The 19,437-nt window shown below is 40.1% G+C and overlaps 2 protein-coding genes across 8 annotated transcripts in view; both read left to right on the top strand.

Moving 5' to 3' along the window:
* LOC309653623 (low-density lipoprotein receptor-related protein 12-like) overlaps window positions 1-19,437 on the top strand; it is a 147,101-nt gene that overhangs the window by 89,363 nt on the left and 38,301 nt on the right. The gene's annotated exons all lie outside the window — the stretch shown is intronic.
* On the top strand, window positions 91-17,743 carry LOC309653625 (V-type proton ATPase subunit B, brain isoform-like). 2 transcript variants are annotated; one of them, XM_082478506.1, is made up of 4 exons: window positions 91-312; window positions 8,231-8,335; window positions 9,179-9,308; window positions 17,461-17,743. In XM_082478506.1, the coding sequence occupies exons 2-4, from the start codon at window positions 8,273-8,275 to the stop codon at window positions 17,598-17,600; spliced, it is 333 nt and encodes a 110-aa protein (XP_082334632.1). In that variant the 5' UTR covers window positions 91-312; window positions 8,231-8,272; the 3' UTR covers window positions 17,601-17,743. The 2 variants fall into 2 exon arrangements, with proteins under 2 accessions (XP_082334632.1, XP_082334631.1); XM_082478505.1 differs by lacking the exon at window positions 91-312 and adding an exon at window positions 6,084-6,513.

Here is a 19,437-nt window from a genome sequence, read left to right as displayed (position 1 = left end):
ATTTTTTAAAAGGAAACAAAGAAGAATTTCTAATCATGCATCAATAAAAAACAAAAGAGCACAAACATACATATATATTTGAACATATTGAGCAGATCAATATGTTAAAATATATAAATGTTTGCATAGTGACCTGAAATAAATAGATTATTTAGTCATAGACCTTTTCATATGCATTCTATAGTAAGTCTTCTGAGAGATGAACTTTAATCTTTCCATCCAGAACTTTGGAGTATCTGAGATTTTGCCCTATTTGCAACAAGTTAAGCTGCCGTTTTCCATGGATGCAGGTAGAAGACAGAAGACTTATGGGTCAGAAACAAAGGACTCTATTACTTACTTGGTTACTCGTAAACCACTGCAGCCAGCATGGGCATCCGAATATTTGCCTTGGTTCTCCTTGACCCTGAGTCACACAGGGACTGTGTGGACAGGCCCAGATGGATGCCTGCACACACAGTGGGTTATAATACAAGAGTTCAGGGAATCAGAGTCTTTTGGGAGCTAAGCATGCTTGCCCTTACCTCTGGAAGAAGACATTATCTTACAAGGCTGTTTTCTATCTAAACATCCTTGGAAAGATAGCTGAGAATAAAGGGCTGTCGGTGCTTCTGTTTGTAAGATGTGCAGAAATGTGAGAAACCCATGGAGAATTGTCTTACCTCTGCTCTGACTAACACACAGCCTTTTACTTTTCTTAGGAAATGGCAATTATATGTTGCAAAGGACTTATTTCACATTTACTTAAACTTAGTTTTCAAATATATATTTCTTTGTCCTATTCTAAGATTAACTTCTCTTGTGTAAGAGTTAATTTTGAAATTACAGTGTGAACCGTATGACCCTAATCATTTTGGTTTAACAGTATTGCTAACTCAAATTTAAAATGCTGAGAAAAAAGCATCTCTATTTTGTCACTAAAACTACCAAAACAGCTTTAAATACACAATTAGTTTAAAAACAGCTGTGTGATCTTGATATATTTTTTTTAAAGAGCTTTTTGATGTGGACCATTTTTAAAGTCTTTATTGAACTTGTTACAATATTGCTTCTGTTTTATGTTTTGCTTTTCTGGCCCTGAGGCATGTGGGATCTTAGCTCCCTGACCAGGGATTGAACCTGCACCCCCTTCATTGGAAGGCAAAGTCTTAATCACTGGACCACCGGGGAAGTCCCGATCTTGACCTATTTTTAAACATATTTGGCTAAATCCTATTTAGGTTAACACTTCCTCTGAAATCGGAATTGTGACAAACACTGTAAGAGAGCTACTATTTTTTGCATAAATGACAGCAAAATCTTGTGGTAGTAAGTATGTTTCCCTTACAAACATAGTGTAGGATAAATCTAAATATTCTGATTTGAGAAGAAAATTTCGAATGGAGGAATTTTTCATTCCACTGTTGCAGGATTGTCTACTTTTCCCTAATATTAAAATGGACAGTTAGCCTCTTGAAAGAGGTTAAAAATCCATACGGAATGTCTCAGAAGGGTTTAGTTGCTCAGTGGCTTTCACTCTTCCTCACAAATTATTTAAAAATGGAATTTTTGTTCAAGATGTCTACCATTAGCGTGAAATTTATTTTCCAGTTTTATTGAGACGTAATTGACACATGACATTGTGTAAGTTTAAAGTGTACAACGTAATGATCTGATGTATGTATATATTGTGAAATGATTACCACAATAAGTTTCGTTAACAAACATCACTTCACATTGTTACACATTCTTTTTCTTGTGATGACAAGTGTGAAGTTTGATGCTTACCTGGTTCTCTTCTTTTGGACTTTGGCAAATCTAAGAATTAATCCTACCACACATAGCCTATACTAGTCTACCCAAATCCAACAGTTAGTACAGACATTAACACATTTATCTGTTTGTATGTTTTATTGAGCACAAGATAATAATCTCATTCTCAGAAGCAATGAAATCACCGAAAGAGCCAAATCTTGAGAAAGCCTCGTAGAGTTGCCCTGTTACTAGATAAAGCGCTTGGAATATATAAGTATGTTGTGTCACGCGTCTTCCTGTGACCTGTGATTGTTACTTGAAAGTGTGGAAATGCAGAACAGATCTCCTGTTATTATGAAAGGCCCATCTGTGACAGGTGGAAAGGAGGACGCTATGTTAAGAGCTTGTTCTGTGCAGTTCTCATGGAGGTGACTTGTGTCCTATAGGGAATGTCTCCAGGCTGCATTCCACTCTGGGTTCTTTGCCTCTGGCAGTTCTCCGTGATCACTCCTGTATTGGGGTCCCCCACGCCACTCCCAGGCTCCATGATTCACTGGAAGGACTCATAGGAATCAGCCTAGGGTTATATTCACAGCTGTGATTTATTACAGCAGCAGGACACAAAGTACAGTCAACAAAGGAAAAGGCAAGTGGACCAAAGTCTGGAGGAAACCAGAGGCAAGCTCCCTCGAGTCCTCTGCCAGTGAAACCACAGAGGACACGCTTAAGTCCTCCAGCCATGAGGACAACATGTGTGAAATGTTGCCAACCAGGGGAGCTTAGCCTCAGCCTAGGAGCCCAGGCTTTTATGGGGGATGGTCATGTAGGCACCCTCTCCCTGGTACATATCAAAATCCCAGATTCCAGAAGGAAAGCAAGTGTTCAGCACCAACCACATTGTTTGCATAAACATCTTAGGCAGCAGTGAGCCACTCTTATCAATTCTGGGAGTGGTGAAAGCCCTCCCAAATTTCAGGTGCCTAGACACCAGCAAGCCTTTCTCAGGATGGTGACTCAGGCCTGCGATGTTATCACTGTTATCTCTTTTGGTTCTGATTTTTTTTCTTCCTTTCCTTCAGTCTTTCTTACCTTCAATCTTATATTCTATTATTTTAATAAGATGATCTGATTTAACACCCTTAGTTTCTTACATGAAAATACCAGCATGGTCCTGCGCTAAGGTGGACAGAACACACCAAATCCTTCTGAAGCTCTGGAGGCTCTGCTCCCGAGGAGGGCACGACTAAGGCCCTTCATTCATTACCTAAGAAATGGTCAGGGCTTCCCTGGTGGCACAGTGGTTGAGAATCTGCCTGCTAATGCAGGGGACACGGGTTCGAGCCCTGGTCTGGGAAGATCCCACATGCCGCGGAGCAACTAGGCCCGTGAGCCACAACTACTGAGCCTGCGCGTCTGGAGCCTGTGCTCCGCAACAAGAGAGGCCGCGATAGTGAGAGGCCCGCGCACCGCGATGAAGAGTGGCCCCCGCTTGCCACAACTAGAGAAAGCCCTCGCACAGAAACGAAGACCCAACACAGCCAAAAATAAGTTAATTAATCAATTTAAAAAAAAAAAAAAAAAAAAAAAAGAAATGGTCATTCCCTAGTAAGGCGCTTAATCCGTCACATTTCAAAAATAAATGATGCCACATTTCAAAACTAAGGACTCAGGGTAATTTCCCTGAGTCCTTAAGAGCGATGGCTCATAGAGGACCCCTCTGGACTGGCCCTCTCTATAGGAGAGAACAAGGAGCCTGCGCTAGAAAGAATGGAAAGGCCTAGAAATGACCAATTGGCCCTGAAAATTGAGTCAGTGAACAAGTGTCTGTTAGGCACGGACGGTGTGGAATGTGGTTAAGGATGGTCTGAGCTAGCTAGGAGGTACCATCGTGGTCCTTCTCAGACACATACTCTTCCGGGAATTCAACTGGCAGACACAATTAAACTTGAAAACTTCCTGAATTTCCACAATGCCACCGAGTGCCTTCTGCTTGCCAGAACTAGACTGGTCAGTGATGGTCTGAGGAGAAACTTAAACTACTTTGGAAATAAGGCAGACTTAGAGAGTGGTAGCGAACGTGGCACCCACCTAGCATACAAACCTTGTGAGACCCTGAGGGTCATGAGTATAACGGATTGTGGCTGAGCCGTAAGGGACTCACTGATCCAAGTCACTCAGCAAGGCCACCACAGGCCAATCCAGAAGCTAAGAGTATTATTTTCCTCGGGCTGCAGTAACAAAATGCCACATTCAGATGGTTAAACAACAGAAATTTCTTTTCTCACAGTTCTGGTAGCTAGAAGTCCCAGATCGAGGTGTTGGCAGGGTTGGTTTCTTCTGAGGCCTCTCTCCCTGGCTGACAGATGACTGTCTTCTTGCTGTGTCCTCACATGGCCTTTCCTCCGTGTGCACACTTCCCTGGTGCTTCTCTGTGTCCAGATTTCCTCTTCTAGTAAGGACACCAGTCAGATTGGATTAGGACCCACCCTAATGGCCTCCTTTTACCTTAATCACCTCTTTCAAGACCCTTTCTCCAAATACAGTCACATTCTGAGGTACTGGGGGTTAGGGCTTCAACATAACAGTAGGTTAAAGGAATTCCCTACCATTTGAAGTAGTTTAATGTTGAACTAAACACATATTGGGATCACTTTAAGTCAATGGAACTTCTTAATGAGAAATCTTCCTAAATTTTGTACAAATGACCCAATTTGCATATTACTATTTTCAACATATACAGGAGGCCACTGGGTTAGTGCTATTCTCCCAGTAGTCCTGAAACAGTCTAGACTCACAGTTAAATACTTTAATTCCTTTAATTTCATTAATTTATTTCATTCCTTGAAGCTGCTAATAGAATATGCCCACTACCCAGCACTCCTTTGAGGCATTCCTTAATAACACTGACCATACTTCATTTTCTTCTTTTGTGTTACTCTTGAAGTTTAGAAGCCAATTCATTTGTCAGAACTAAATTTGTGCCATGTATCAAATAACATACTTTTATTTGCAGTGTTCTAGTATTGTTTTCAACAGCCATAGATTGATTTTGAGACAGGCTGGGACCTGGGACCCTTTGCTGGGACCTGGGGCCCTTTGCTGCAGTGTTGCAGTGCTTGCACCTCGACACACCTCTCCTCGAGCAACAAAATAACAAAGAAACTGTATGGGACTAAAAATAACGACGTGCACGCCCAGTTGGGGCAAATTCTGGACAAAAGATACAAAGAGACCAAAAAACCCAACTGCCACTTTTGAAGATCCCAGAGCAAAAGCAGGGTACTGCACGTGCCCCCTGCACACAACACCACCTAAGCGGTGGGCAAACCACCTAAGCCACCCTTCTGGCCCGACCCCTGGACACACCCCTGCCCTCACGCCATATAACAGGGGTCCCCAACCCCCAGGCCGCAGCCTGGTAGGAATCAGGCTGCACAGCAGGAGGTGAGTGGCAGGGGAGCGAGTAAAGCTTCATCTCCTGCTCCCCATCGCTCACATTACTGCCTGAAACATCCCCCCACCCCACCCCCTGCCGGTCCGTGGAAAAATGGTCTTCCATGAAACCGGTCCCTGGTGCCAAAAAGGTTATAAGGTTATAAGCAGCAAGCTCGCCCCCGCTTAGGGAGCACGCAAGCAAAGGAACCTGTTGTTTGTTCTCGCTCCCTGTTGTTTGTTCTCGCTCCCCCCTGCTGCAGCAGGGGCCCCAATAAAGCCTTGACTGAATTTCTTGTCTGGCCTTTGATCAATTTTTATTGTTTAAGGACGCCAAGAACCCTGGTCGGTAACAATTTCAAAATACGGTCTTGATGTCATTGGAAGTAATTTTTTTCTGACTTTTTCTCTGTTTTCAACATCTTTGCCAGCAAAAGATATGTTCCCAGATGTCTTCTAAAATGTTTTCTTCCTGATCATTTAGAAAGATTGGGAAAGAAAGAGTATTGAGAAACTTGAGCTGTACTTTTGCTGCACAGGAAGGGTGACCTGTGTTCCATCCTAGATTAATAATATTTCAAGCAGGAGGGAAAAAAAAAAGTAAAAGCTTATAACTTTAGCAATGTGTTTGAAAAATACTTGATTTCAACAATGTTTCTATCATGCTTACGTTGCAGCTGTCTAAACAAGACAGATAACAAAAGCATGTCAATTAAAAGCAGCATTTAGGACCCAGTTTCACAGATCTGCATTGGCCCTGGGTTTCGGATGATTTCAGGGCCAGGCGCTGTGAGTTCCTGTGTGGTGTAGTTGTGCTCAGCCATGGGGCAGGTGGGTTCCCTCTTGCTGTAGGAGAAGGTGGTGGGACACACGGAGATGGTTATCTCTTTCTGCTTTTGACTTTCCTGAGTTGCTTCCACCAAGAGGCCATAAACCCAAACTGGAAATACTGATTAAGTGCATACTTTTTCCAACACATTGACCACAACTTGAGATTTTCATGGCGGAATATATTACATAAATGTCTGGAAAGCAAATATTTTAAGTGCACTTTAGGTAGATGTTTGCTTACTTTAATCAAGCAGAAGGAGAGATTATTCTTTTACCTTCTGGAACGTGTTGAGGTAAACTTATCTACAGAAGGGAAAACTTTAGAGTTCACCTGGTACAAAGCACCCGCATCCGGATAAACTAAGGTTGTTACCGAGTCCAAGCTTGCTGTGCTTGCCGCACGACAGGCCAATAAATCAGAGATGACGCATTGAGGGAAAGAATACGACTTTATTCGGAAAGCCAGCAGACCGAGAAGACGGCGGACTAAAGTCTCAAAATAACCATCTTATCGGGGTTTGGATGCCAGTTTGTTTTATAGCACAGAGATGGGGAGGAGATGAGGAGGTAAAGTAAAAGGGCCATAAGTTTTGCGAATATCCCCTGGAATGGCCAGCCTCAGGGAGGGGATGTGTTAATTTCTTTTTAATTGCAGCCATCCACAGGTGGACAGAGTCTGTATGTTTCCCTGAACAAAGGCACTTTGGTTTAACATTCAGGCAGAGGAACAGGGTTCCCCGAGGCAGGCCATTATGTACAGACAGTATCCTTTTAGTGAACAAAAGCAGCGGAAGGCAAAGGTTAAAGTCAAAGAAACAGATGCAACGTGTAGTCAGATTTGGTTCTTCCCTGTAACAAAGTCTCAAAGAGTGAGTGACTCCCTCCAGGTCACATATACTAATAATATATATAATAATAAAAATTATTCTGGTAGAGAAAAGAATGCAGAACTCTAGCCACTCTAACTCCTTAGTTAAAAAATGAGATTTATTTGCAGGATAAGAATGATGCTGCTATTAAAAATAATAATAGCAATAGCAAGTTTGAAAACTTTCACGTGGACCTATTCAGGTGCTTCATTGGCATTTAAGGCCTTCTAAGTATCTGTACTAGCCTCCTTCAGGTCAGCCTGTGTTGCTGGGAAACTTCTTTTCTCACTACTCTCTGGACAAAACTCTGGGTCTAGTTGCCATTATTCCGTGGAGTGTTTTTAGATCCCACCCGTTGTTAAACACACACACTTTTGTTATTAATACAAGAACAGACTTTTCAGAGTTTTTTCTTTGTCTTTTATTGTTAAAATTTTTTTAATTGAGGTATAATTGAGGTAACATTACATTGGTCGCAGGTGTACAATGTCATGATTTGATGTTTGTATATGTTGCAGAGTGATCACCACAATAAGTCCACTTAACATCCACCACCTCACATAGTTACAGCACTTTTTTTCTTGTGATGAGAATTTTGAAGAGCCACTCTTCTAGCTACCTTTAAATATGCAATACAGTATTATTAACGTACATAGTCACCATGCTGTGAAAGTTCCATCCCCATGACTTACTCATTTGATAACTGGAAGTTTGTACCTTTTAACCTCCCTCACCCATTTGGCTCACTCATCCCCTGCCTCAGGCAGCCACCAGTCTGTTCTCTATCTGTGAGCTTGACATTTTTTTGTTTGTTTTTTAAGGTCCCATATATGTGAGATTATATGGTATTTATCTTTTTCTGTCTGGCTTATTTCACTTAGCATAGTGCCGTAAAGGTCCATCCATGATGTTGCAAACAGCAAGGTTTCATTCTTTTTTATGACTGAATAATCAAAAACAGATTTTTTATCGGTTCTTTAGTAGATGCCAGCTTCTGATATCAGCTTTTAGATGAAATTATTGTTAATCTTTTTATGTGTGATTTTATGAGTCAGAGTTCAGAAGACCATTTGGATTTGCTATTGTAGGCAGATGTTGAAAATTCAGTTTTTTAATAGAATCTTGTACTGTTTTGTAGATTTTACTTTTTGGATTTGATTCTCAAAAAGAAATCTTAACCTGTAAAATGTTTCTTACTTCCTTTTCTTACCAGGAAGAGATATTAGGAATCATCTAGGAAACAAATGTAGCAGTTTTATGCAATTTAAGCAATAAAAATGAGTTTCAAAATCCTCCTTTACTACCAGTAAAGCTTGAATTTTGTACTTAAATATAATATTTTCCCCTTTCCCCTTTTACCCAAGATTTACCCGCCTATTAATGTGCTGCCCTCGTTGTCTCGGTGAATGAAGTCTGCTACTGGAGAAGGTATGACCAGAAAGGATCACGCCGATGTATCTAATCAGCTGGTACGTATGTTTTCTCCAGGATTGTGTTTAAAGAAATGAATACTTTCTCAGTTCATGCTGCTGTCTTATACCTCTTGTCTTTCTTCCATATCACTTTTCTTCTCCCCCCATCAAAGTAGAATTTTAATATAGAATATATAATATAGAATACTGGAATACAGAAACATTCATTAGAGCCAAACAGTCTTTTTCATAAGGATAACTGCTCATGACAAAGATTAAAGATCACATGCTTGAAACCCACCTCTAATGCTGTATGAGGTAGTTTTTAAATAAAAAAGGCATAAGACGATTAAGTTTTTATTAGTAACCTTTATCATAGAGTATTTCTGAAAGACTATTCTAACTAATTTTTTGTTTAACATATTAGGCAATCACCAGAACGCTAAGGGATACAGCTGTGTATATTCTATGAAATCCTTGGTTTCTATAGTCCTGAGATTGTATACCAAGCATAATTAAAGAAAACTACATTTGACCTTAAAGTAGAAATGATAAATAAACCTACTGATAACCCAGATTTTTTTTTTGAATAGAATTTAGAGATGGATTTCTCCTATTGCGTAAGTTGTGATTTTTAAATGCTCTACAAAATGGAAGCTCATTGATATATTGAGGGAGTGTATTTTTTGTAGAGTGTTAGTAATGTCTACGTATTGCATGCCTGAAGACTCCTTCCTTAGTGAGACTGCTGTATAATAAAGTCTTTCCAATACTTGCATATGTGAATTATGTTTGGAAATAATGTGAAATACTGTGAAGATAGCTACAGCAATACACTTATAATGCCCAGAGTACCGTTACCATTTATAAAGGTTCATGTAAACCTTTTTTCCTCTTTAGTATGCATGCTATGCTATTGGTAAGGATGTGCAGGCCGTGAAAGCCGTAGTTGGAGAAGAAGCCCTTACCTCATATGATGTGCTTTACTTGGAATTTCTGCAGAAGTTTGAGAGGAACTTCATTGCTCAGGGTAAGATTACTATTTTCCTATGAATAGAAACAGCATCATATGCAGTTTTTTTTTTTTTTTTTCATGTAATGTCTGAAACATTTATATTAACATATTTCCATACATATTTCCATACAAATACAAATACAAGATTTTTAGAAATTTCATGTAATGTCTGAAACATTTATATTAACATATTTCCATACATATTTCCATACAAATATAAGATTTTTAGGAATTTCATGTAATGTCTGAAACATTTATATTAACATATTTCCATACAAATAACCCAATGAAAGTTTAGTATTAGTTGTTTTGTTTGTTTTTTTATACTGCAGGTTCTTATTAGGCATCAATTTTGTACACATCAGTGTATACATGTCAATCCCAATCGCCCAATTCAGCACACCACCATCCCCACCTCACCGCAGTTTTCCCCCCATGGTGTCCATATGTCCATTCTCTACATCTGTGTCTCAACTTCTGCCCTGCAAACTGGCTCATCTGTACCATTTTTCTAGGTTCCACATACATGCATTAATATATGATATTTGTTTTTCTCTTTCTGACTTACTTCACTCTGTATGACAGTCTCTAGATCCATCCACGTCTCAACAAATGACTCAATTTCGTTCCTTTTTATGGCTGAGTAATATTCCATTGTATATATGTACCACATCTTCTTTAACCATTCGTCTGTTGATGGGCATTTAGGTTGCTTCCATGACCTGGCTATTGTAAATAGTGCTGCAATGAACATTCGGGTGCATGTGTCTTTTTGAATTACGGTTTTCTCTGGGTATATGCCCAGTAGTGGGATTGCTGGGTCATATGGTAATTCTATTTTTAGTTTTTTAAGGAACCTCCATATTGTTCTCCAGAGTGGCTGTATCAATTTACATTCCCACCAACAGTGCAAGAGGGTTCCCTTTTCTCCACACCCTCTCCAGCATTTGTTGTTTGTAGATTTTCTGATGATCCTCATTTTAACAGGAGTGAGGTGATACCTCATTGTAGTTTTGATTTGCATTTCTCTAATAATTAGTGATGTTGAGCAGCTTTTCATGTGCTTCGTGGCCGTCTGTATGTCTTCTTTGGAGAAATGTCTATTTAGGTCTTCTGCCCATTTTTGGATTGGGGTGTTTGTTTCTTTGATATTGAGCTGAATGAGCTGTTTATATATTTTGGAGATTAATCCTTTGTCCGTTGATTCATTTGCAAATATTTTCTCCCATTCTGAGGGTTGTCTTTTCGTCTTGTTTATGGTTTCCTTTGCTGTGCAAAAGCTTTGAAGTTTCATTAGGTCCCACTTGTTTATTTTTGTTTTTATTTCCATTACTCTAGGAGGTGGATCAAAAAAGATCTTGCTGTGATTTATGTCAAAGAGTATTCTTCCTATGTTTTCCTCTAAGAGATTTATAGTGTCCAGTCTTATATTTAGGTCTCTAATCCATTTTGAGTTTATTTTTGTGTATGGTGTTAGGGAGTATTCTAATTTCATTCTTTTACATGTAGCTGTCCAGTTTTCCCAGCACCACTTATTGAAGAGACTGTCTTTTCTCCATTGTATATCTTTGCCTCCTTTGTCATAGATTAGTTGACCATAGGTGCGTGGGTTAATCTCTGGGCTTTCTATCTTGTTCCATTGATCTATGTTTCTGTTTCTGTGCCAGTACCATATTGTCTTGATTACTGTAGCTTTGTAGTATAGTCTGAAGTCAGGGAGTCTGATTCCTCCAGCTCCATTTTTTTGCCTCAAGACTGCTTTGGCTATTCGGGGTCTTTTGTGTCTCCATACAAATTTTAAGATGATTTGTTCTAGCTCCGTAAAAAATGCCATTGGTAATTTGATAGGGATTGCATTGAATCTGTAGATTGCTTTGGGTAGTATACTCATTTTCACAATGTTGATTCTTCCAATCCAAGAACATGGTATATCTCTCCATCTGTTGGTATCATCTTTAATTTCTTTCATCAGTGTCTTATAGTTTTCTGCATACAGGTCTTTTGTCTCCCTAGGTAGGTTTATTCCTAGGTATTTTATTATTTTTGTTGCAATGGTAAATGGGAGTGTTTCCATAATTTCTCTTTCAGATTTTTCATCATTAGTGTATAGGAATGCAAGAGATTTCTGTGCATTAATTTTGTATCCTGCAACTTTACCATATTCATTAATTAGCTCTAGCAGTTTTCTGGTGGCAGTTTTAGGATTCTCTATGTATAGTATCATGTCATCCGCAAACAGTGACAGTTTTACTTCCTCTTTTCCAATTTGTATTCCTTTTATTTCTTTTTCTTCTCTGATTGCCGTGGCTAGGACTTCCAGAACTATGTTGAATAATAGTGGTGAGAGTGGACATCCTTGTCTCGTTCCTGATCTTAGAGGAAATGCTTTCAGTTTTTCACCATTGAGAATGATGTTTGCTGTGGGTTTGTCATATATGGCCTTTATTATGTTGAGGTAGGTTCCCTCTATGCCCACTTTCTGGAGAGTTTTTATCAGAAATGGGTGTTGAATTTTGTCAAAAGCTTTTTCTGCATCTATTGAGATGATCATATGGTTTTTATTCTTCAGTTTGTTAATATGGTGTATCACATTGATTGATTTGCGTATATTGAAGAATCCTTGCATCCCTGGGATAAATCCCACTTGATCGTGGTGTATGATCCTTTTAATGTGTTGTTGGATTCTGTTTGCTAGTATTTTGTTGAGGATTTTTGCATCTATATTCATCAGTGATATTGGTCTGTAATTTTCTTTTTTTGTAGTGTCTTTGTCTGGTTTTGGTATCAGGGTGATGGTGGCCTCATAGAATGAGTTTGGGAGTGTTCCTTCCTCTGCAATTTTTTGGAAGAGTTTTAGAAGGATGGGTGTTAGCTCTTCTCTAAATGTTTGATAGAATTCACCTGTGAAGCCATCTGGTCCTGGACTTTTGTTTGTTGGAAGATTTTTAATCACAGTTTCAATTTCATTACTTGTGATTGGTCTGTTCATATTTTCTGTTTCTTCCTGATTCAGTCTTGGAAGGTTATACCTTTCTAAGAATTTGTCCATTTCTTCCAGGTTGTCCATTTTATTGGCATAAAGTTGCTTATAGTAGTCTCTTAGGATGTTTTGTATTTCTGCAGTGTCTGTTGTAACTTCTCCTTTTTCATTTCTGATTTTATTGATTTGAGTCCTCTCCCTCTTTTTCTTGATGAGTCTGGCTAATGGCTTATCAATTTTGTTTATCTTCTCAAAGAACCAACTTTTAGTTTTATTGATCTTTGCTATTGTTTTCTTTGTTTCTATCTCATTTATTTCTGCTCTGATCTTTATGATTTCTTTCCTTCTGCTAACTTTGGGTTTTGTTTGTTCTTCTTTCTCTAGTTTCTTTAGGTGTAAGGTTAGATTGTTTACTTGAGATTTTTCTTGTTTCTTTAGGTAGGCTTGTATAGCTATAAACTTCCCTCTTAGAACCGCTTTTGCTGCATCCCATAGGTTTTGGGTCGTCGTGTTTTCATTGTCATTTGTCTCTAGGTATTTTTTTATTTCCTCTTTGATTTCTTCAGTGATCTTCTGGTTATTTAGTAACGTATTGTTTAGCCTCCATGTGTTTGTCTTTTTTACGTTTTTTTCCCTGTAATTCATTTCTAATCTCATAGCGTTGTGGTCAGAAAAGATGCTTGGTATGATTTCAATTTTCTTAAATTTACTGAGGCTTGATTTGTGACCCAAGATGTGATCTATCCTGGAGAATGTTCCGTGCGCACTTGAGAAGAATGTGTAATCTGCTGTTTTTGGATGGAATGTCCTATATATATCAATTAAATCTATCTGGTCTATTGTGTCATTTAAAGCTTCTGTTTCCTTATTTATTTTCATTTTGGATGATCTGTCCATTGGTGTAAGTGAAGTGTTAAAGTCCCCCACTATTATTGTGTTACTGTCGATTTCCTCTTTTATAGCTGTTAGCAGTTGCCTTATGTATTGAGGTGCTCCTATGTTGGGTGCATATATATTTATAATTGTTATATCTTCTTCTTGGATTGATCCCTGGATCATTATGTAGTGTCCTTCCTTGCCTCTTGTAACATTCTTTATTTTAAAGTCTATTTTATCTGATATGAGTATAGCTACTCCAGCTTTCTTTTGATTTCCATTTGCATGGAATATCTTTTTCCATCCCCTAACTTTCAGTCTGTATGTGTCCCTAGGTCTAAAGTGGGTCTCTTGTAGACAGCATATATATGGGTCCTGTTTTTGTATCCATTCAGCCAGTCTATGTCTTTTGGTTGGGGCGTTTAATCCATTCACGTTTAAGGTAATTATCGATATGTATGTTCCTATGACCATTTTCTTAATTGTTTTGGGTTTGTTTTTGTAGGTCCTTTTCTTCTCTTGTGTTTCCCACTTAGAGAAGTTCCTTTAGCATTTGTTGTAGAGCTGGTTTGGTGGTGCTGAATTCTCTTAGCTTTTGCTTGTCTGTAAAGCTTTTGATTTCTCCATCAAATCTAAATGAGATCCTTGCCGGATAGAGTAATCTTGGTTGTAGGTTCTTCCCTTTCATCACTTTAAGTATATCATGCCACTCCCTTCTGGCTTGCAGAGTTTCTGCTGAGAAATCAGCTGTTAACCTTATGGGAGTTCCCTTGTATGTTATTTGTCGTTTTTCCCTTGCTGCTTTCAATAATTTTTCTTTGTCTTTAATTTTTGCCACTTTGATTACTATGTGTCTCGGCGTGTTTCTCCTTGGGTTTATTCTGTATGGGACTCTCTGCGCTTCCTGGACTTGGGTGGCTATCTCCTTTCCCATGTTAGGGAAGTTTTCGACTATAATCTCTTCAAATATTTTCTCTGGTCCTTTCTCTCTCTCTTCTCCTTCTGGGACCCCTATAATGCGAATGTTGTTGCGTTTAATGTTGTCCCAGAGGTCTCTTAGGCTGTCTTCATTTCTTTTCATTCTTTTTTCTTTAGTCTGTTCCGCAGCAGTGAATTCCACCATTCTGTCTTCCAGGTCACTTATCCGTTCTTCTGCCTCAGTTATTCTGCTATTGATTCCTTCTAGTGTAGTTTTCATTTCAGTTATTGTATTGGTCGTCTCTGTTTGTTTGTTCTTTAATTCTTCTAGGTCTTTGTTAATCATTTCTTGCATCTTCTCAATCTTTGCCTCCATTCTTATTCCGAGGTCCTGGATCATCTTCACTATCATTATTCTGAATTCTTTCTCTGGAAGGTTGCCTATCTCCACTTCATTTAGTTGTTTTTCTGGGGTTTTTTCTTGTTCCTTCATCTGGTATATAGCCCTCTGCCTTTTCATCTTCTCTATCTTTCTGTAACTGTGGTTTTTGGTCCGCAGGCTGCAGGATTGTAGTTTTTCTTGCTTCTGCTCTCTGCCCTCTGGTGGTTGAGGCTATCTAAGAGGCTTGATGGGAGGCTCTGGTGGTGGGTAGAGCTGACTGTTGCTGTGGCGGTCAGAGCTCAGTAAAACCTTAATCCACTTGACTGTTGATGGGTGGGGCTGGGTTCCCTCCCTGTTGCTGTGGCGGTCAGAGCTCAGTAAAACCTTAATCCACTTGACTGTTGATGGGTGGGGCTGGGTTCCCTCCCTGTTGGTTGTTTTGCCTGAGGCAACCCAACACTGGAGCCTACCCGTACTCTTTGGTGGGGTTAATGGCAGACTCTGGGAGGGCTCACGGCAAGGAGAACTTCCCAGAACCTCGGCTGCCAGTGTCCTTATCCCCCCGGTGAAACAGAGCCACCACTCGCCTCTGCAGGAGACCCCCCAACACCAGCAGGTAGGTCTGGTTCAGTCTCCCCCAGGGTCACTGCTCCTTCCCCTGGGTCCCGATGCACACATTACTTTGTGTGTGCCCTCCAAGAGTGGGGTCTCTGTTTCCCCCAGTCCTGTCAAAGTCCTGCAATCAATTCCCACTAGGCTCCAAAGTCTGATTCTCTAGGAATTCCTTCTCCCGTAGCCGGACCCCCAGGTTGGGAAGCCTGACGTGGGGTTCAGAACCTTCACTCCAGTGGGTGGACTTCTGTGGTATAAATGTTCGCCAGTCTGTGAGTCACCCACCCAGCAGTTATGGGATTTGATTTTACTCTGATTGCTCCCCTCCTACCGTCTCACTGTGGCTTCTCCTCTGTCCTTGGATGTGGGGTATCCTCCTTGGTGAAGTCCAGGTTCTTCCTGTCAATGATTGTCCAGCAGCCAGTTTTGATTCTTGGGCTCTCGCAAGAGGGAGTGAGAACACGTCCTTCTACTCCGCCATCTTGGTTAATCCCCTCATATGCAGTTTTGAGGACTTCTTTCCTAGTCTGAGAGAATTTACATTGGTCTCCATACAATTCTCCTTCTGATTAGAGAAGAGGTTCTTCCAGCGCCTGCCATGTCTTCGTTCTTAGCCCTCTGGTTCCTTCCCCTCTACCTTCAATTTCTTTATCCATTTATTTAGCTCCTGTCTTATTTTTTATCTTCCTTACAACCGGCCTTCTGCTCTCCTACCTCCATTGCCACTTCTCCTCGCTCTTAACCTCTCTGCAATGCTCTCCTCTGGCTTTGGGGGTTTTGGACTTTCCCAGTCCCTCTGTTTTCATCCTCCTGATTTCTTATCTTCCTGCTTCTTAATTGTTAATGTTCCCAAAGGCTTAATTACCTGTTCTTTCTGTGCTTTTTTCCCCTATGCTGATGACTAACTTGCTATGTATGAGCCTTGACCCTCTTTCTGAAGCTCTAATCCCACATCTCCAGCTAGGAAGCCTGTCTTTATGCCACCATCCTCTCTGGCTCAGCGTGGTGAGAACCAAAGTCTTTTCCCAACTGACCACCTGCCTAGCAATTCCCTTTTCAATTTCTGTCTACCTCTGGCATGACCATTACCCTAGTTAGCCCAAGCTCAGGAATTGGGCATTCTTAAGCCTCTTCATTTATTCTCCAGTCATCAAATATTTGCTAATTTGCATTGTTCTCCTTTGAAACATCTTATCCTGTTCTCTTTTCATTCCTATTAAAAACACTTAGGCCAGTGTTTCTCAAAGTTGAATATGCTTTTGAATCTACCAGGGATCTTGTTGAAGTGCAGATTCTGATTCGGTAGGTGTGGGTGGGGCCAGAGAGCCTGTATTTTGACAAGTTCCTGGGCGATGTTGAAGCTGCTGATCTCTGACCACTCTTTGTGTCCCAAGACCTAGTCCAGACCTTTGTCCCATCATCCTTGGCTGTTAGTGCGAGCATCTTCACCAGTCTCCCTGACTCTCTATGTGCCATTGCCGGGGTAAATTTAGTATTAATTTTATTGATTGTCCTTCTGTTAAAAAGTCTATAATGGTTTTTATTACATAGCATGTGTAGGGCTTTCAAGCTGTTTTGTTTGGTCTCTTCCCTGCCACCCCTGCTAATGCTGGTAAACTCTATTTTTGACCTCAGTGATACTTACAAACGATGTGTTTATTTTGGAATAATGCATCAGCTGCACCCTTAGGATTTGTGCACTTTTCTATTTGTGTGATACATTTTTTAAGTACTATTAAAATCCCCAGAACATATGATTGTTGGGTTTTCTAAAAAAAAAAAAAAAAAAAAAATTTATGCAGAACCTTAATATCTTAAAAAAATAAAAATTATTCTGGTAGAGAAAAGAATGCAGAACTCTAGCCACTCTAACTCCTTAGTTAAAAAATGAGATTTATTTGCAGGATAAGAATGATGCTGCTATTAAAAATAATAATAGCAATAGCAAGTTTGAAAACTTTCACGTGGACCTATTCAGGTGCTTCATTGGCATTTAAGGCCTTCTAGGTATCTGTACTAGCCTCCTTCAGGTCAGCCTGTGTTGCTGGGAAACTGCTTTTCTCACTACTCTCTGGACAAAACTCTGGGTCTAGTTGCCATTACTCCGTGGAGTGTTTTTAGATCCCACCCGTTGTTAAACACACACACGCACGCACGCACGCACGCGCCCAACGTCTCGCCTGCGAGCTTTCTCCCTTTTCTCTGATTCCCAGGGGTACTTACTGTCTAGACCCTCATTTCCACATTTGGTCACATCCAGTCCTGGGAGGCCTGACTGCTTTGTGTTTCTTTTTTATACTTCCTGCTCACAGTGCTAGACCCATAACAATAAATTTTGAATAACGCTGATAAGTTGGAAGCACTTGGCCTTTATTCATCTAATCTCAATTTTTTGTAAGGTCCTTACGAAAACCGCACTGTCTATGAGACTTTGGACATTGGCTGGCAACTGCTCCGAATCTTCCCCAAAGTAATGCTGAAGAGAATCCCTCAGAGCACCTTGAGCGAATTCTACCCTCGAGACTCTGCAAAGCATTAGCTGCTACTTCATCGCTGGCTCGATGCTCTTGTGAAATACTGGTTCTGTTTTCTTTATTCCTTTTGCACTCCCCCATCCCCACCTTTGTGTTGGAGTTTACTGTGTTACCCTGTAATTAAAAACAAAGAATAGGTAACATATTGTGCCAGTGTTGCAATGTTTTAAATTGCTAACAGACTTTAAAATATCCCCTGTTTCGAAAGCCTGGAACTGCAGTGCTTTGTTTAAAGTAGCTGAGGGTTGGAGGTGAGGTTTTCTTACTGATGTGTGTATTTGTACGTAGTGGTGTAGTTAGCTGCCTAGTGTCCTCATTATGTGGGTCTCTCAGACCTTCCCTGTCCACCCCCTCCAGAGTATCACTATCTGAAGTTACAATGCTTTGATCTCCAAACTAGGGACAAGATAGGGTCTGAAAGACGCTTCCTCTCCGAGCCGAGACGCTTTCCTGAGCGCTTGTTTTTAGACTTTGGTGTGCCTCTGGGTCTGCTCTAAGCAGATGGCTTTTCCTGTCCACCTGCTGTTTCCTATTTAATGAATAGGTTAGAAAAGGAGTTTCCTTTTCCTCTTTGGTGCGGATAAGTTTCAACTCCTGTGTCTTACTGTTCTCCCTCCCTCTGAGTAACACAGAATCATGCAGCTTTTGCCCAACTGGCATTGATCTGATAGTAGTGAGATGCCCTGTCTTGATGATCCCTTACTGGGTTTCCATGCAGAGGAATCATAATGAAAATAATTAATAGAATTCTTGGTTGGAAAGAGTTGGGATACAATTTTTTAAGAAAGAAAAAACCTATATCGGTTCTACATTCGGACATGCTAACAGTGGTTTTAAGTTTCTGAAGTGTTGACCGGATGCTAAAGGCAAGGTGGGGAAGAGAAAGCTCTTCTGTGTATGGAAACTTTTATATATATATATAATCTATGGATATTTTAAACTCTGTTAGATAGCAGCCTTTGGAAAATCCCCTAATTGGTTCTGCTTTCTGACCTATCTGCCTTTTCATGGTAATCTTGTGGCACAAGTGATAGCATTTAAAAGCTTTAGTCTTTTAATTCCTCCTCCTTCCTGCTGCGCGTCCTGAGCTGTCTTCTGTGCACTTCTGACATGTCTACTGTTTGGTCTCTCTGTGTTCTTTGTTACTTGGGTGCAGTAGCAACTTCTCTGTGCATTCCATCTTTCTTTCAAGTTGTGTAAAGTTCTTCACTTTTTTTCTCTGAGGGTATAGGGGGTGGGGGGAGTCAGCATGATTATATTTTAATGTAGAAAATGTGACCTGGATATAAAATGAAAATAAATATTAAATTAAATGGAAGTTACCTAAAGTGACTCTGTATCTTCTAATCAGAAAAGCAATAGCAACAAGCAAATATATAATAATGCACCTCTCTTTGATTGACAGTTTTGAACATCATAACCAGTATTGTGAACCAGCCCCTTGATTCACAATATTATGAACCATGTCCCCTTTACAGGGACATGGCCCATGTTCTGTACCCTCTGCCTTTTAGGCTGCCCTTTCAAGCTCTTTTCAGTAATACCTCTTCCAACATATTGTAGTTTGATCCAAGGTTGAGAGTTGCTAGGGTGTGGGGTTGTTTGTTTGTTTATTTGTTTGTTTTGCAGATCATTAGTGACTGTAAGTTCTCTGAAACTTGAAGTTTTGATTCAGGGTCCACTTAGCATTTTCGAGAGTTACTAAGGTGTTTTATAGCATTCTTTGTTTCAGACATTCTCAGGACCTCTAGAGCCTGTCTGCCATGAATGAAAGAGGGTAATAAATAGAACATGAAATACATACTGAAGCGAGCCAAAACTTCCTTCAAATAAAATCTGAAA

This window comes from Balaenoptera physalus, assembly GCF_965194825.1.
Source record: "Balaenoptera physalus genome assembly, contig: HAP1_SCAFFOLD_706, whole genome shotgun sequence".
Lineage (NCBI taxonomy): Eukaryota > Metazoa > Chordata > Mammalia > Artiodactyla > Balaenopteridae > Balaenoptera > Balaenoptera physalus.
This window is presented reverse-complemented; position numbering and strand designations above follow the sequence as displayed.